This window comes from Scyliorhinus torazame, chromosome 17 (assembly GCF_047496885.1).
Source record: "Scyliorhinus torazame isolate Kashiwa2021f chromosome 17, sScyTor2.1, whole genome shotgun sequence".
Lineage (NCBI taxonomy): Eukaryota > Metazoa > Chordata > Chondrichthyes > Carcharhiniformes > Scyliorhinidae > Scyliorhinus > Scyliorhinus torazame.
The window spans coordinates 23,717,972-23,734,875 of NC_092723.1; the positions used below are offsets into that span (position 1 = coordinate 23,717,972).

Below are 16,904 nucleotides of genomic sequence, written 5' to 3' on the forward strand. Positions count from 1 at the left end.
GCCTTGGATATTTCTAATCTTCTCGTGAACACATCTTTGTCTCTATTCTTTACTGTACTTGTAAATAGATACCATGTTTATGTTATGTCCTATCATGATGGAATGAAGCCTTTTCAAGCATGCTGAACTGATAACACACAGTGCCAAATCAGGGTGATCCAGTAACCTTTTAGTTGAGTTTATGAACTGGGAGCAGTGCAAGGAAGTTAGAAGATGAAATGAACAATGTCAGGAAAGTTAGCTTAACTGGAATATGAAATCTTTTGTAGTATTTATATAATGTTGTGCAAAAGGTTTATCACACAGCTTCTCTTTTAATCTCAGGGTTAGCTGCGTGTTCTTTGGGGGGTATTTAACAATTAATGAACCTACACCATCTCAAACACACTCTTGATCCATAGGGTACAGGGCATCAATCTCTACCTATACCATCACAAAAGCTACATAGTCAATCTGTTCACACCGGCCTTACCAAGAATAACTGAGTATTGCAGTTGCGGGGGCCATCGAGCCAGCCCGTTCAAACCAGCTGCTCGCAAGTCAGCCATAACGGGCTGGCTAAATTCGGACAGCGTAGGACGTCCACGCCCTCACTGGAGAGGGACTTTCCACCCTTATTTTACAGCAAAAAAGTGGCCCTTCAACCTATCAGGTCTGTGCTAGCCATCAAGCACTCTACTATTCTAAACCCATTTTCCAGCAGTTGCTCTGTGGCCTTGTATATTATGGCTTTTCAAGTGCTTATCTAACTGCTTCTTAAATGTTGACTTTGTCTACATATATGCTTCTGGAACCTACTCTTCATTCACCTGAGGAAGGAGCAGTCCTTCGAAAGGTAATGATTTGAAACAAACGTGTTGGACTTTAACCTGGTGCTGTAAGACTTCTTACTGTGCTCTTAAATGTTGTGAGGGTTCCCTTTCAGGCAGTAAAGTTCCAGATTCCAACCACCGTCTGGGTGATAAGGTTTCCCCTCAAATCCCTTAGTAGCTTCTGGTCAATCCAGCAGTCTTGGTGGTGCCAAGCGCGCATTAGTAGGCACTGCCCAAAAAGGTGGCCCATGGATCCCAGGGCCGGACAAGTCCAGGGTCTTGGAGGAAGATCTGCACAGGTCGAAGGGGGTGGGGACAGTGCATTTTAAAGAGGAGGATAGGAAGAAAGGAAGGATACTATCTTAGTGGGCCTGCCATTTTTCCCCATCCCCACTATATTCCCGCACTTTGAAAATGTTTTTGAAAAAAATTGGGCTGTCCAGTAACCCCGATTACCCACACCAATCATATTATGGGGTGTAGGCAACATATCAGGGTAAACTGGCTTGTTAACCAGCTCAATTGTTCCTTGATTATTCACTTAATTATGGCAGTAGGCTGCTGATTTTGTCACCCACCCAACGCCCCCTCCCTCCAGATTATGGGGGTGGGCACCCACCTTGTATACATGCCACCATCGCTGTAAACAAACCCAGGAGGAGCACGCTAAAATACAGCCCATGGTATGAACTATCCAATTGAGGGGTTTGGGTGATTATATGTAATATAACATACCGGGAGTGAACAGGCTGGAATCTCGCTAAAGGCTTTTACTTAAACCATGTTCCACTTACTTGAACTGGAGGTGGTCTTTGGTGCTTCTGGTCTTGGCCATGAAACGCTCGGCCAGCTTCTCCAGGTTCCTCGAGTAGTCCATCTCGATCTCGGATTTTTTCCGGAAGAAGTCCTGAAGGTCCTGAAGGAGCTGCACGCGGGCCTCGGACTGCTGGTCTAAACATTTTAGCTGCTCCAGGAGTTGAGCTCGGATCTCTGCAGCAAGAAAAAGAACAGACCCGGGCAGTTAGACTTTGATCAGCTCAAAGTTCTCTCATTACTACAGCTCCTCACAATGGGGTCACTTTCCCTCAAAAGACGACCTCAACAGACCAGCACTCAAGCGGCCCTGACAAGATCCTGTGGCATGTCTGCCCCACCATATTGAAGAGGAACATGCAGCTCAGAGCTCCAGTGTTGACACCAACTACAAATCGGCTGGAAGCCACTCTGTCCCCAGACTAGCACCATCTGAAATATATGATTTGAATAGTGAGATACAGAATGATCGTAAAGAGTTTGACTGATGTACTGGCCCACGGAGTCAGACACTACAATCTATTTATGACCTGAGCAAAAATCTGGGGTGGGATTCTCCGACCCGTCGGGGGGTCAGAGAATCCCCGGGGGGAGGCACGAATCCCGCCCCGCCGCCGGCTGTCGTATTCTCCGGCGCCGTTTTTTGGGCGGGGGTGGGATCTGCGCCACGCCGATCGGACCCCCCCCACCCCGCCGATTCTCCGGGCACCGATGGGCCGAGTGGCCGTCCATTTCTGGTCAGTCCCGGCGGCGTGGGTTATGTATGGTCCCACATGGCGGGACCTGGCAGATAAGTTGACGGGGGGGGGGGGGGGGGGCGGCACGGGGGGGATCTGACCCCAGGGGGGGCCCTCACGGTGGCCTGGCTTGTGATCGGGGCCCACCGATCTGCGGTGGGCTTGTTCTGTGGGGGCACTTCTTCCTTCCGTGCTGGGCCCAGGTAGGGCTCCGCCATATTGCCCGGGGGTCGGCGCGGAGAAGAGAACCGCCCCTCGTGCCTGCGCGAGAATACGCCGGCCGGTCCGGGCATGTATGGAATCACGCCGGCTGTTCCACGCAAGCGCGAGCTTGCGGCGGCCCTTCAGCACTGGCTGGAGCGGCGCCAACCCCACCAGCATCCACCCAGCCCCCTGGACAGGTGAGAATTCCTCACCTTGGGGGGCCGTTGATGCCGGAGTCATTGCCGCTGGTTTTCCCGCCTGCATGGTATTTAATCCTCAGATTCCGGCCCTGAACTTTACAGACGCATAAATAAAATAAATAATCTTCATTGTCACAAGTAGGCTTACATTAACACTGCAATGAAGTTACTGTGAAAAGCCCCTAGTCGCCACATTCCGGCGCCTGTTCGGGTACACAGAGGGAGAATTCAGAATTCTCAGCTGGTACGAGAATTGAACCCACGCTGCTGATCTTGTTCTGCATCACAAACCAGCTGTTTAGCCCACTGAGCTAAACCATGGAGCCAAGCAGAAAAATAAAGATCCCCGAATACAAAAAAAGTCTCCTGCTTTTTTCCCCCCACAGAAATTAACCATTTTCCATCGTCTCAGCACAAGTTTAATTTACTCTGTTCTCAAAGGCCAATTGATTGGGAAGTTTCAACAAAGATCTCCAATTTCCCTGCACGACTTTACTCAAGTACATGCTGTAAATTACATCTTTGAGATAAAAATATCTAATTATTTTCTTCCCATCAAGTCTTTGAACTGCGATCTCTTGGAGCCTGTAGGCGAGGCGAGCAGCCCACAGCTTCCAGGCCTCTGTTCGGGTTTGAGTGGCAAGCCAAGTAACAACTCTCTCTCTCCGGTTTTCTTTTCGCCTCTGAGAATGTTGCCAATGCAATGAAGAGCAGAATTTCGATAGTGGGGCTGGGGCAAGTCGTTTATCAAGAACCACTTCTCCCCCCAGTCTCCAGACACAGCATTTAGTCAGTTTTCTGATTCATCTCCCAGACCAGAAAACTTCATAAATGCAGAAAACCGAAAACAAGAGATTTCCAAATAGGAATCAGCTTAATGCCCATTAAGTAACAATGTGCACACATCTACTGCCTTTGTAATATTCTTGAACTAAAAAAAAAACACGTTAATGCAGAGTTTAATCAAAAACGACTTGACTGGAAATGTTCGGCCTAATACAAATAAACACGGTTCGCTTCAAACGAAGCCTCAGCAGAGCTTCAAAGCTCAGGTCTGGAATGACATCCAGGGATTCAGCAATGATGATAGGTCAGTGAAGGCCATGCAGCCTCTGCTGAAGTGCTATGTGCTTCGCTTTGAGCAGGCCGCAGGCCTTCCCTAGCAGTCAACCACATCTTCCTGTCGCGAAACACCTACGAGCCTTTCCCACTAGGCAACAAACAACATCTTGAAAACCTCATTATCATTGAATGTGCAAAACATTCGCCATATGGGTTATACAGACAAACAACACATCCAAATTGATCTTCCCTACCCACAAACAGACATAGCCCCTTAAAAATAAATAACCATTGCTTCTCCTGATTCCACTTCTCTTTTCTAAACCTTTCAATTTCCTATGAATAGGGACATCAGCTATAGTTATAACTTGGCACCTGATGAGCCACTGATTCACGAGATTCAACTCCTCAGACCTCGTCTCACTGCCGTTGTTTGTGCTCACATGCCCTGTTCCATCACTGAATCTTCTGAGGCACAGTCCCCAAATTAACAGCACCTCGCCTTCCCAAACTAGGTTCTCTCTCCTGAAGGTGCCGATTTCTTGCTAATTCCAAGGGTCCAAGGACTCTCACTGAAATGGCTTTTCTTTGGTGTTGACCAGCTATGCATGAGGGGCTTCGCAGCCAAGCCCAATTCTATCCTAGCTTGCATGCAGAAGAAAAATGTAACAAGCTAACACATCAAAACTCTCCGACCCAGGCATGGTCCAATCGCAGTTGTTCCTTAAACCTACCAATCAACCGTTGCCTAGAGGGAGGGGGAAAACATTCAATGGAATTTTGGCTCGGCTGCTGAGTCTCCCGCAGCAGGTCCCGTCACGACGAGGTTGGAAAACCCCGGCAAAATAAAATGCCATTGGCCACTTAGGAATTTACATTTCGAGTACCCAATTAATTTTTTCCAATTAAGGACAATTTAGCGCGGCCAATCCACATACCCTGCATATCTTTGGGTTGTGTGGGTGAAACCCACGCAAACACGGGGAGAATGTGCAAACTTCCACACGGACAGTGACCCAGAGCCGGGATCGAACCTGGGGCCTGGGTGCCGTGAAGCAGCAATGCTAACCACTGTGCCATGGTGCTGCCCTAAGATCCCACCCTGATGCCTGAATTTCCTCCTGAGCTCTATTGGGAAAACACCAACACAGCATTATGTTGTGGATCAAGGCAAATGTCCAACACCACCTCCCAAGGATAACTAGGCCAACCAGAAGTGGGCATTAAATAGGGTGTCACCTACAATCTATTAACAAGCAAGAAAATACAATTAATTGGAGTTAAAGAATACCATAGGAGATCATGAGATGTGTAATTAAATATAATTTCTTCCTTTATAACTTACTTCTCAGAATTTCTCAGCTTGGCAGGAGGCCTTTCAGCCCAAGCTAGCTCACACAGAGAGCTGTCTAATTTAGTCCCACACTCCATATTTCTCCCCATAACCCTGCAAATTAGGTTGGATGTCCCATGCATAACTCATTGCCTTTTGAAAGTTCCTGTGGAATAGGATTCCACCAGCCTTTTAGACAACTGTGTTCCAGATCACAGCAATCTCGTTACCTCTGTTTGCCTTATTTAAGCAATTAACGAAAAATCCCAAAAGGGGCATTGACGCCGATATGACAGGTATTGAAAACGGACAGACTGATTTAATATGAGCAAACTGTTCAAGGCTGAAATTTACACAGAATGACATGTTCAGAAAGCCTAAGATTAGCTCGGTCAGGAAATTCTAATTTTGAGTCGACATACATTTAACTGACATGCCTTCAGGCCAATTCCAAAACTAATGTTTGGACATGTTTGTTGCTATTGTTGTAATTTGACATCTTTACTGGTTCTTTGGATGTCTCCCAGACTGTGACTGGGAAGCGGACAGGCAACCACAGGTCTTGCTGGAGATATAGGGATGCGGGGGCCAGGGGATGTGGATAATGTGGACACCTGGAGTTATTTCCTGCACAGTGGACAGGACGGACAGTTATGCTTGGCAGCTTCAGTAGTGATGGGATGGTTCCCCATAGGCTATTCCATCAAGTGTACGTCTCTATATTACTGCATCTCTGAAACAAGTTTGAGCAAGTCTCAAATTAGTTCCTCATTACATGACCAAAAACCCCCCTTTCATTTGGCACAATTTACCAATTTTGCTTCAAGATGTGCAATGATGCCACGGGGAACAGGAAAGCGTCTGACTGCCAAAAGAATGGGCTCCCTTCCAAGAGGTGGGTTGAGGAGTGTGGAATGCAATTTACTTTGTATCTAATCCCGTGCTATACCTGTCCTGGGAGTGTTTGATGGGAACAGTGTAGAGGGAGCTTTACTCTGTATCTAACCCCGTGCTGTACCTGTCCTGGGAGTGTGTTTGGTGGGGACAGTGCAGAGAGAGCTTTACGCTATATCTAACCCCATGCTGTACCTGTCCTAGGAGTGTTTAATGGGACAGCGTAGAGGGAGCTTTACTCTGTATCTAACCCTGTGCTGTGACAGTCCTATGGTATTTTATGGGGACAGTGGAGAGGGAGCTTTACTCTGTATCCATCCCAGTGCTGTACCTGTCCTGGGAGTGTTTGATGGGGATAGTGCAGAGGGAGTTTACTCTGTATCCATCCCAGTGCTGTACCTGTCCTGGGAGTGTTTGATGGCGACAGTGTAGAGAGAGCTTTACTCTGCAGCTAACCCTGTACTATACCTACCTTGAGAGTGTTGGACAGAACAATATGAAGGGGGCTTCATTCTGAATCCAAACATTATCCAAAATATCTCTTACAACTGATATAACAATGTTCTAGCTTTAGTACCTCACTTTGATGAGCATACAATTGACAAAAACCTGTCTTCCCATACTCCCAATGCATTTGGGTATGATTATTTGGCAGGTTGAAGTCAGGATATTGTGGGAGATGGAAGCAGATGATTATGAAAATTCAGTGGTGTTATCGCCCCTGCAACACTGTTAGTCGTGAATCTGTAATGCCAATGTACAGTTCACTGCGGTTTTTTTTTATATAACTTTAAAGTACCAATTCTTTTTTTTCCAATTAAAGGACTATTTAGCGTGGCCAATCCACCTACCCTGCACATCTTTGGGTTGTGGGGGTGAGACCCACGCAGACACGGGGAGAATGTGCTAAGTCCACGTGGACAGTGACCCGGGGCCAGGATCGAACCCGGGTCCTCGGTGCCATGAGACAGCAGTGCTAACCTGTGCTCCGCCATGCTACCCCTACAGTTCACTGCCCTCATGACCAGGATTGAGTCACAATGACTCCCAGCTCTTGGGAAGCCAAAACACCACAAAAAAGGGTTAGTCGCAACTTCAACAAAAAGCAGCAAGGGTCACTAACACAGACAACTCGCTACATCCAATCGCAGCAAAACAGACAGCAAACATCTCAACAAATCCAATTTAATCAATGAAAAAGAGCTCTAAATCCCAAAACTTGGTGAACTTACTGATTGCTGGACTCAAGAGTGCACCCCACAAATCTGCGCAGATTCCAATCTTTAATACACAAGAAAATCCCTGTGAATTGTAGTGACTACAATGTCAGAGGTTGAAAGCAAAATTGCCTTTTTGTAGTATGGTAGAATTGGACAGCACAGGGCCAAGCCTATCATACCTGCACTGACTCTTGTTATCCAAATCAGTTACACTTCCCCCATACTCTTCGTATAGTGCCTGATCGTCTAGCCCTTTTCAAGTATTCATCCAATTCTGTTTAGAAAGTTACCATTGAATCTACTTTCACCTTCAAAATGTTACCAATTTCATTCAATAAGAACCAAATACCTTTACAGAAGCGGATGTACACGGTCTTTATTGTAGAATGTTTCATTCTCTCTTGTGGCTTCACAAAACTCAAATTACTGTAAACCCACTGCGGACACGAGATCTAAAGGCAACAGGCTGATGCACTATTACCCACCAGAGATATAGTCCCTCCCCGACCTATTCTGATGTCCAATGTTACAGCTTTCAGTTTCACTGGAAGATAACTTCCTCAATCCGACAAGAGCGAAATTTACTAAGTGAGAGGGAAACTAAATCTGTGCAGTTAGCACATCTAAATTCGGTCACAAACATCAGCACTCAGCTGACTTCTACTCGGGATCAGAGCAGACAATATAAAAAAACCCATTCAACTTCCCCCATTCTCAAAAATAACCAGGTGAAATTCCAAGGCCGCATGAGGAATTAAGGAATCTCCCCAATCGAACACAAAACTGAGGGCCTGAACATCCAGCTATTCGCTAATGTCATGTGAGAGTACCTTTATACTACTGCAGTGATGTCAGAGAGTGGGTGGAGCTGGTCTGTCTGTCAGCTTTTTAACTTTCATTTTAGGCTGATGGTGCAGGGTGCGTTTTTGTTTCGTTTTCAGTGTTGGAGCTGAAGCCAGACCAAGCAGGTGTACTGCTGTTCTCTCTGCCATGAAAGACTATCTCTTGATCATTTGGTGAATTCAGAATTATAAATGTTTTCAGTAGTGACTTTAACCTGATGTGCTTCTGTTAAAGGTTTTGTTTTTAAGTCGTATGGATGTTAAAAGGAAAGCTTAAAGGATTACTTAGTGTTGTATTCTTTGGGGGTTGTATTTGAATTGATGGTTGCCAAGATGTTCACTGTATGTTTTAAAAAGGTTAACTTGAGTTCATAGAATAAACATTGTTTTGCTTTAAAAAATACTTTTCCATTTCTGCTGTATCACACCTGCAGAGTGGGCCGTGTGCTCCCCATACCACAATCTATTAAACGTTGTGGGTCAGGTGAACTCCATGATACACTTTGGGATTCTCTAAACCCTGGCCCATAACACGAATATCAAGTGACGAAAGTCGCACAAATAACCTTACGAATAAATAAAGAGGAATGCGACACTGAAAGTTGTGCCTGGCCAATTGCTCCTTCTATAAACCATGTTCACTCCCCCTCCTCTTGGATTCTATTGACTCATTTAATATCCCTTCACAGCTCAGGTATATTCCCACTTGCCATGGATTCTATCCACCTTTCTGCATCTTTTGGAAAAATTAGAAGCTGGAGTGAAGAAATCTGCATAGAGAATTGGGAAACATGAACATAAATAAAGTTTGATAGCAATGGCTCACTCAAAAGGCATGGTAGTGTAGGGGTTTCAACACTGAAAGAGATTTTGAGATTTTGGAGGTGTTATGGATGTCTTTTTGACCAGGAAAAGTCAGCACAGTGGCACAGTGGTTAGCACTGCTGCTTCACAGGGCCAGAGACTCCGACCTCGGGTGACTGTGCAAACTTTCCCAGTGTCTGCGTGGGTTTCCTCCCACAGTCCAAAGATGTGCAGGTTAGAACATAAGAACTAGGAGGAGTAGGCCATCTGGCCCTTCGAGCCTGCTCCGACATTCAATGAGATCATGGCTGATCTTTTGTGGACTCAGCTCCACTTTCCCGCCTGAACACCATAACCCTTTATTCCTTTATAGTGTCCAAGGATGTATAGGTTAGGTGGGGTTACAGGGTCCCAGGGATAGGGCAGGGGATTGGGCCTTAGTAGTGTGCTTCTTCAGAGGGTTGGTGCAGACTCAATGGGCCAAATAGCCTCCTTCGGCACTGGAGGAGTTCTACGGTAACAGAGAAAATGAATCCTGGACAGAAAATTTAGCAATTTTACGCAGCGGGTATTAAACATGGAAGGTGGAAAATCAGCAGCTTTATAGATTATTTGGCAGAGGTGGTGATTAATGGGCTGGGGATAAGCTGCGTGTGGGATTTCACCATCTTCAAGACCAACCAGAACATCCAAATGGAGTCTGCCAATTCTGTACATTCCTACCTTTCCCGGGTCCTGAAGCCATAGCACAACCCTCTAACCTCACCTGTTCAGATTTCCCTTTCTCAGTTTGACATTTCAATGAACTAGCCACTCAGGTAGCAACATGCTTAACACCGAATCCTTTTCAAATGTTTATTCCCTAAAGAAAAACACAGGACTTTTTATGCCGGACTTTTCAACAAGGTGGAAAAGAGTCAAAAAGTTGCTAAATCAGGGTGATGAACAATTCAGAGCCCATCTGATGATGTGTACGAAGCAAAAAGGACTTGTTACAATTCAAGGGAAAGACTGGGAGAATGAAAGAACTTCCATTTATATACAATACTATCAGATCCTCGAGGTGTCCCAAAGCACTTCACTGGTAATGAAGTAGTTTTGAAGTGTAGATAGTGAGAAACAATGCCGTCAATCTCAGACCTGAAAAATCCCATCAACAGTAAATGAGATAAATGAAGATAGTTGTCAGAGGCAATTTGGCTGGGGATGGGGGGGGGGGAGGAGGAAAGAACAGAGAGTGGATTAAGAGGCCAGAAGCAGAGCAAGTCCTGGGAAAATAACTGGATAATTTAGGTTTTTGAAAACGGTGTCGGAAAAATAAACACAAATAAACTCAGCGAGGATGGGGCAAGACGGAAAACAAAACAGTAACAACCGAAAGAGCAACTCCTTACTAATTAATTATTTGATCATCTCTATTTATGCCAGATCATCTCAATCTGTTTATATCCCCGTAACCGCCAATCCTATTCCCAGTGAGATATTTATCCTCTATTTCTGTAAATCAGTTAATTGCCACAGCATTAACCAATGTCTATTCCAGATTCACCACTGTGGACAAGCTTTATTCAAAATAAAACATTTCCATTTGCAGCCTTGCTTGCATTAATTCACTCTTTTCCTTACTTTCTTTCTACAAAGTTAGCTCAAGTTCAAATGCTTATAAATGATTACAATTGCACTGACTGCCCTGAAATTAGGGAGAAGGGGCAGGGATAGATGAGGAACTTAACACATCTGCATGCAGCAAGAGGTAATCTTTCTCATCACTACCACTCGAAGTATTTTGTCTGTGGCTGCCTGGGTGAAGTGTTGACCACATGGCCATCCAGGACAAAGCAACACACTTGATTGGCAACCGATCCGCCACCTTAAACCTTCACTCCCGCCACCACCGTAACACAGTGGCAGCCGTGCGTACCACCTACAGGATGAACTGCTGCAACTTACCAAGACTCTTTCATCAACAGCTACCAAACACACGACCCCTACACCTAGAAAGACATGGGCAGCAGACACATGGGAACTCCACCACCTTGCAGGCTGCCCTCCAAACCACTCACCACCCTGACTTGGAAATACATATATCGCCGTTACTTCACTGTTGCTGGGTCAAAATCCTGGAACTGCCTCCCCTAACAGCACTGTGGGTGTACCTACACCACATGGACTGCAGCAATTCAAGAAGGCAGCTCACTGCCACCTTCTCAAGGACAATTAGAGATGGGTAATAGATGCTGGCCTAGTCAACGACGGCATATCCTATGCAAAACAGGAAGAAAAATTGGACAAGGTCTCTGGAGTTTGGAAGAACGAGAGGTGATCGTATTGAAACATACAAGATTCTGGAGGGGCTTGTCATGATAACACGGGGAGATTGTTTCGTCTGACTGGGCAATCTAGAACATGGGTCACAGCCTCAGACGAAGGGGTCATACTTTCCGACTGGGATGAGGACAAATGTCTTTGCTCAAAGTTCTGACTCTCTGGGATTGACTACCCCAGCGGGATTTAGATGCTCCATTGCCGAAACCGTGCACGGCTGAGTGAGACAGATTTTGGATCTCTCAAGGAACTGAGGGATCAGGAGGACAAGGTAGTAAATAGGAGTTGAGGCTGTAGATCATATTAAGCAGCAGAGCGGGCCCTGAAAGGTCAACTCTTGCTCCTCCGGTTTATGTTCTTGTGAAATGCAGTTCCCGTTTTAGCAGCCAATCACATCCTCCTGAATAGGTAGGCTCGACTTTGGTTTTCACCCGACAGCCCGCCGTTCCCTCAGTACTGGAGTTGAGTGTTAGCCTAGATTATGGGGCTTGAACCACAACCTTCTGATTCAGAGGCAAGCGAGTTACCACCGAGCCACAGCTGAAAAATCTTCAACGGAAGCGCAGAGAAAATTGAGCACAAAAAGAAACAAGTACTGAAGTTCTGGCGCAGAAAGGGCAACTTTGAGCAGCAGTGTGCAGCAATTGTTTATAAAAAGACCCGAGTAGCAGCGGAGGAGGTTGAGATACAGAACTACAAATAGACATAGAATGGTTTTTAAAAACTGCTCAAACCCCACATTTGTAGCTCCATTGCTCCTTGGGCCCTGGTTGAGCAACCCCACCTATGAAATTAAATGAAATGAAAATCGCTTGTCAAAAGTAGGCTTCAATGAAGTTACTGTGAAAAGTCCCTAGTCGCCACATTCCGGCGCCTGTTCGGGGAGGCCGGTACGGGAATTGAACCGTGCTGCTGGTATATAAACTCTGTATTCAGATGGAAGTCAGAAATAAATTATGCTACAACTAAAGTGTAGTGTAAATTAACCCCCCCCCCCCACAACACACACACACACACACACACACACACACACACACACACACACACACACACACACACACACACACACACACACACACACACACACACACACACACACACACACACACACACACACACACACACACACACACACACACACACACACACACACACACAGTGTTACAGTCGTGCTAATTATATGGATCAGAGAGGATGGTTTTGTGGCCCATTCCTCCACACTCTTATGTTCTTATATATTCCAGGCTGATATTTCAGTGTAGAACTGAAGGATGAGCTGAATAAAACAAGGCACGGCATATCTCCTCAGGTAGACGGAAGAGGGGCAGCATGGTGGCGCAGTGGGTTAGCCCTGCTGCCTCACGTCACCGAGGTCCCAGGTTCAATCCCGGCTCTGGGTCACTGTCCGTTTGGAGTTTGCACATTCTCCCCGTGTTTGCGTGGGTTTCGCCCCCACAACCCAAAGATGTGCAGGGTAGGTGGATTGAACACGCTAAATTGCCCCTTAATTGGAAAAAATGAATTGGGTGCTCTAAATTTTTTTTTATTTTTTAAGAAGGTAGACAGAAGAGATCCTGTATTGAAAACTAGAGGAACCTCTCTCTCTGGGCAGAAGGCAGGGGATGAAAACCTGGAAATCGCAGTAACACACAAGCACTAGAACATAATATGGCCCTCAACTTCCTCGGAGTGGCAATCAGTGGAGCATTACCACTCCATAGCGACAATGCTGAAATTGTAAGGTGTCAGCCTCGTCCGACCTTCCTGACTCGGGCTGGGTGAGACTGAAGAAGCGAGGCCCGTCCCTGGCTCCAGCAGCGAAGTGCAAAAGGAGCAGTGTAAAGGAGGACACTCCCCCTTTTTACAGCACTAGCTGCTGTAGAGCAGATGAGTTCAAAGGTCCCATTGAATGAGGTGGAATCAGTGAATGGGATGTGGGGGTTCGGACATCGGGGGGGGGGGGACATTGGTGCAAATTGGGTCGGAAAAGGGGGGAGGGGCAGAGCGAGTGGTCAATTGGGAGAGTTTGTGGAGGAATACCGTGCGAGGTGAGGTGCTTTGTTATCGTTATGGACTGTGACCCGGGGCTGGGATTAAACCCGGGGCCTGGATTGAACCCGGGGCCTCAGCGCCATGAGGCAGCAGTGCTAACCACTGCGCCACCGTGCGGCCCAACTCTGGGGTTAGAAGTGCTTTTTTTCCTTCTAGCTCTTTGAGAGTAGCTACGAGGGTAAAACGAGGATGTGGGCTGGCATTTATTGCCTGTCCCTCATTGCCCTTGAACGGAATTGGCTTGTTAGGCCATGGGCATTGAAGAAGCAACCACATTGCTGTGGAGGACATTAGTGAAGCAGATGCATTTTTTACAACAATCGACAATGGTTTCATGGGTACCATTAGACTTATTTCCAGATTTTTATTGAATTCAGATTTTGCCTCCATTGTGAGATTTGACCCAGGTCCCGAGAGCGTTACCCTGGCTCTCTGGATTACTAGTCCAGTGACAATACCATTATGCCATTGCCACCCCAATGTCACCATCCCACCCCATGATTGGATGAGGTGTGGGGACGATCCCTGGAGGGTGTCCAGGTGTTTAACTCTGGAGTTAGAATTAAAAAATTTTTTTTAGAGCACTCAATTATTATTATTTTTTTTTCCAATTAAGGGACAATTTAGCGTGGCCAATCAACCTAACCGGCACATCTTTGGGTTGTGGGGGTGAAACCCACGCAGACACGGGGAGAATTTGAAAACTCCACACGGACAGTGACCCAGAGCCGGGATTGAACCTGGGTCCTCAGCGCCGTGAGGCAGCAGTGATAACCACTGCGCCGCTGTGCCACCCAACTCTGGGGTTAGAAGCGCTTTTTTTTACTTCTAACTCTTTGAGAGTAGTTATGAGGGTACAACTGGCAGAACGATCTGGAGATAGCGATTTCAGTCACTTTTTCGGATGGTTCCCAGCACAGCGCAATTGTCCAGGTGAAGTCAGCACTTCTGGACAATTGACGGGTAAACCCTGAGATGGAAACTTCAGAGAGGGATTCCCCAGCCCAGCTTTGGGATACCCCCCCAAATCCAACACTGGTAGCCAGGATGTTATGGCCCAATGGGATATGACATACATTCACACAGATTGTAAACAAGCAGGATTGCGATCCCCGGAACCAGAACGTATAATGTTCGCATATATATATATTTATAATATATATATAAATATATATATATATATATATATATATATATATATAGAGTGACGAAGAAATTATGAGAAAGAAGAAGAGGTGGAGGTGAAGTGCAGAGGGGAGAGCAGTGACACAATTAAAAAATGGAAGAGGGGATGGTGAGTAGAGAGGAGGGGATGGGGTATAGCAATGTCTGCACAGCAAGATCCCACCAACAGCATAGCACAGTGGGCAAAACAGCTGGCTTGTAATGCAGAACAAGGCAGCAGCGCAGGTTCAATTCCCGTACCGGCCTCCCCGAACAGGCGCCGGAATGTGGCGACTAGGGGCTTTTCACAGTAACTTCATTGAAGCCTACTTGTGACAATAAGCGATTATATATAAAGACCAGGTATGATGTCGATCACAACCCTCTGGCTCAAAGGTCTGCTACCCACTGACTCACAGCTAATACCAGTTAGCAGTGTCAGCAAGCAGAACCTAGGTGTACCTCCATATGCAGAGCTGTCTTTGTAGAATGAGTGCAATGGTTGAAATGCATTCCATTAATTGGTGTGCTGCTGCCATGAGGTCACCGGTTTCGGCTTAAGCTTTGGTTGTGGTATCTCTTAGACACCCTTACTGAGTCACTTTGAGTGTTGCACATTACCTGCTCTTTGGTGTCTCCTCGCTAAAATAACCACGAGAACACCACATCGAAGGACCTTATTGGTGAAGGAGCACAAGCACATGAGAGGCTACACCTGCTGTCAACTACATGAAAGTGCAGCCAACCTTTTAATGACAGACAAAAGGGTGGGAATGCTGGCCCACAACACAACCACATTCTTGCTCGGAAGTAGAAACTAATCCCTTAATTGACTGACTGGTGCAAATATCCATGACTGGCTTCTAGCTGCAAGGAAATCCTGTTACAAAACGATAAAAACAAACAATCCCTCTTCTGAAACAGCCATTTTGAACTTTACTGGACCTGGTGATAAACCAAAGTGCTGTGGATAAAGAAAACACAATGCGGATCTGTTTTCATAGACACAGTTTTACATGACAGAAAAATCAAACGAGAAACTTAACATCCTGGAGTTCAATTCGTCTCCAGGCCGGATGTCCTTGTGTTTTAAATCTCCTGAATGGAGCGACCCGTGACTGAATGAAGATAATTCTCACTTTCTGTGTGACTGCACTCTTTGCTGCTGAGCGATACTGAGTCCAGATTTGTGCAGAGTTTATCTGAATTTGGGTACAGCAAGGTTCTAAATTTGAACTCAGTATCCTTAAACTAGAGGTAGGTCAGCTGGGGTAAGGTGTGGGGACATTCTTTTTTTGGGAGGTGGGGGGAGGGGGGAGGGAACATTCGGGAACCAGGGGTGAAATTCACCGGTATCGGCGCGATGTCCGCCGACTGGCGCACAAAACGGCGCAAATCAGTCGGGCATCGCGCCGCCCCAAAGGTCCGGAATGCTCCGCATCTTGGGGGGCCGAGTCCCAACCTTAAGGGGCTAGGCCCGCGCCGGACTAATTTCCGCCCCGCCAGCTGGCGTAAAAGGCCTTTGGTGCCCCGCCAGCTGGCGCGGAAATGACATCTCCGGGCGGCGCATGCGCGGGAACGTTAGCGGCCGCTGACGGCATTCCCGCGCATGCGCAGTGGAGGGAGTCTCTTCCGCCTCCGCCATGCTGGAGACCGTGGTGAAGGCGGAAGGAAAAGAGTACCCCCACGGCACAGGCCCGCCCGCGGATCGGTGGGCCCCGATTGCGGGCCAGGCCACCGTGGGGGCACCCCCCGGGGCCAGATCGCCCCGCGCCCTCCCCAGGACCCCGGAGCCCGCCCGCGCCACCTTGTCCCTCTGGTAAGGTAGGTGGTTTAATCTACGCCGGCGGGACAGGCATTTTAGCAGCGGGACGTCGGCCCATCCGGGCCGGAGAATCGCGAGGGGGGGGGGTCCCGCCAACCAGCGCGGCGCGATTCCCGCCCCCGCCGAATATCCGGTGCCGGAGAATTTGGCAACCGGCGGGGGCGGGATTCACGCCAGCCCCCGGCAATTCTCCGACCCGGCGGGCGGGGGGGTCGGAGAATCTCGCCCCTAATCAGAAAATGGCAATCTCCAGCTGTCCAGGGAGGGCAAACTACAAGCACATTGTCAGCTTGTCAACAACATCCATGGGTGTACTTCTGTCCTTTAATTAATTCATTTTCCATTACCTTTTTTACTATTCCTTCCTACTGCAATCCTCCACTTTAACAACCCACAACATAAGATCAGAAGACCACAAGAATGAGGCAATTCAGCCCCTCGAGGCCGCTCTGACATGCAATACAATCAGGACTGATCTGCTCTCCGCCTCAACTCCTTTTTCCGCCCGTTCTCCATAACCCTTCAACCCATTACTAATTTTAAATCTGTCTCTCTCCTCCTTAAATTTACTCAAAATCCCAGCATCCACAGCACTCCGGGGTAATGAATTCCGCCGA

At 47.1% G+C, this 16,904-nt stretch overlaps 1 protein-coding gene across 5 annotated transcripts in view; it reads right to left on the minus strand.

The window, feature by feature from the left end:
• The window catches only part of LOC140393785 (SLIT-ROBO Rho GTPase-activating protein 2B-like), a 195,248-nt gene that overhangs the window by 64,520 nt on the left and 113,824 nt on the right, over positions 1-16,904 (minus strand). For 4 of the 5 annotated variants that reach the window (XM_072480206.1, XM_072480205.1, XM_072480202.1 and 1 more), the window contains exon 3: positions 1,607-1,802. In XM_072480206.1, coding sequence (XP_072336307.1) covers positions 1,607-1,802 — 196 coding nt within the window. Of the gene's footprint in view, positions 1-1,606; positions 1,803-7,624; positions 7,690-16,904 lie in introns of those variants that run through there. The other variant, XM_072480207.1, reaches the window with a different exon arrangement.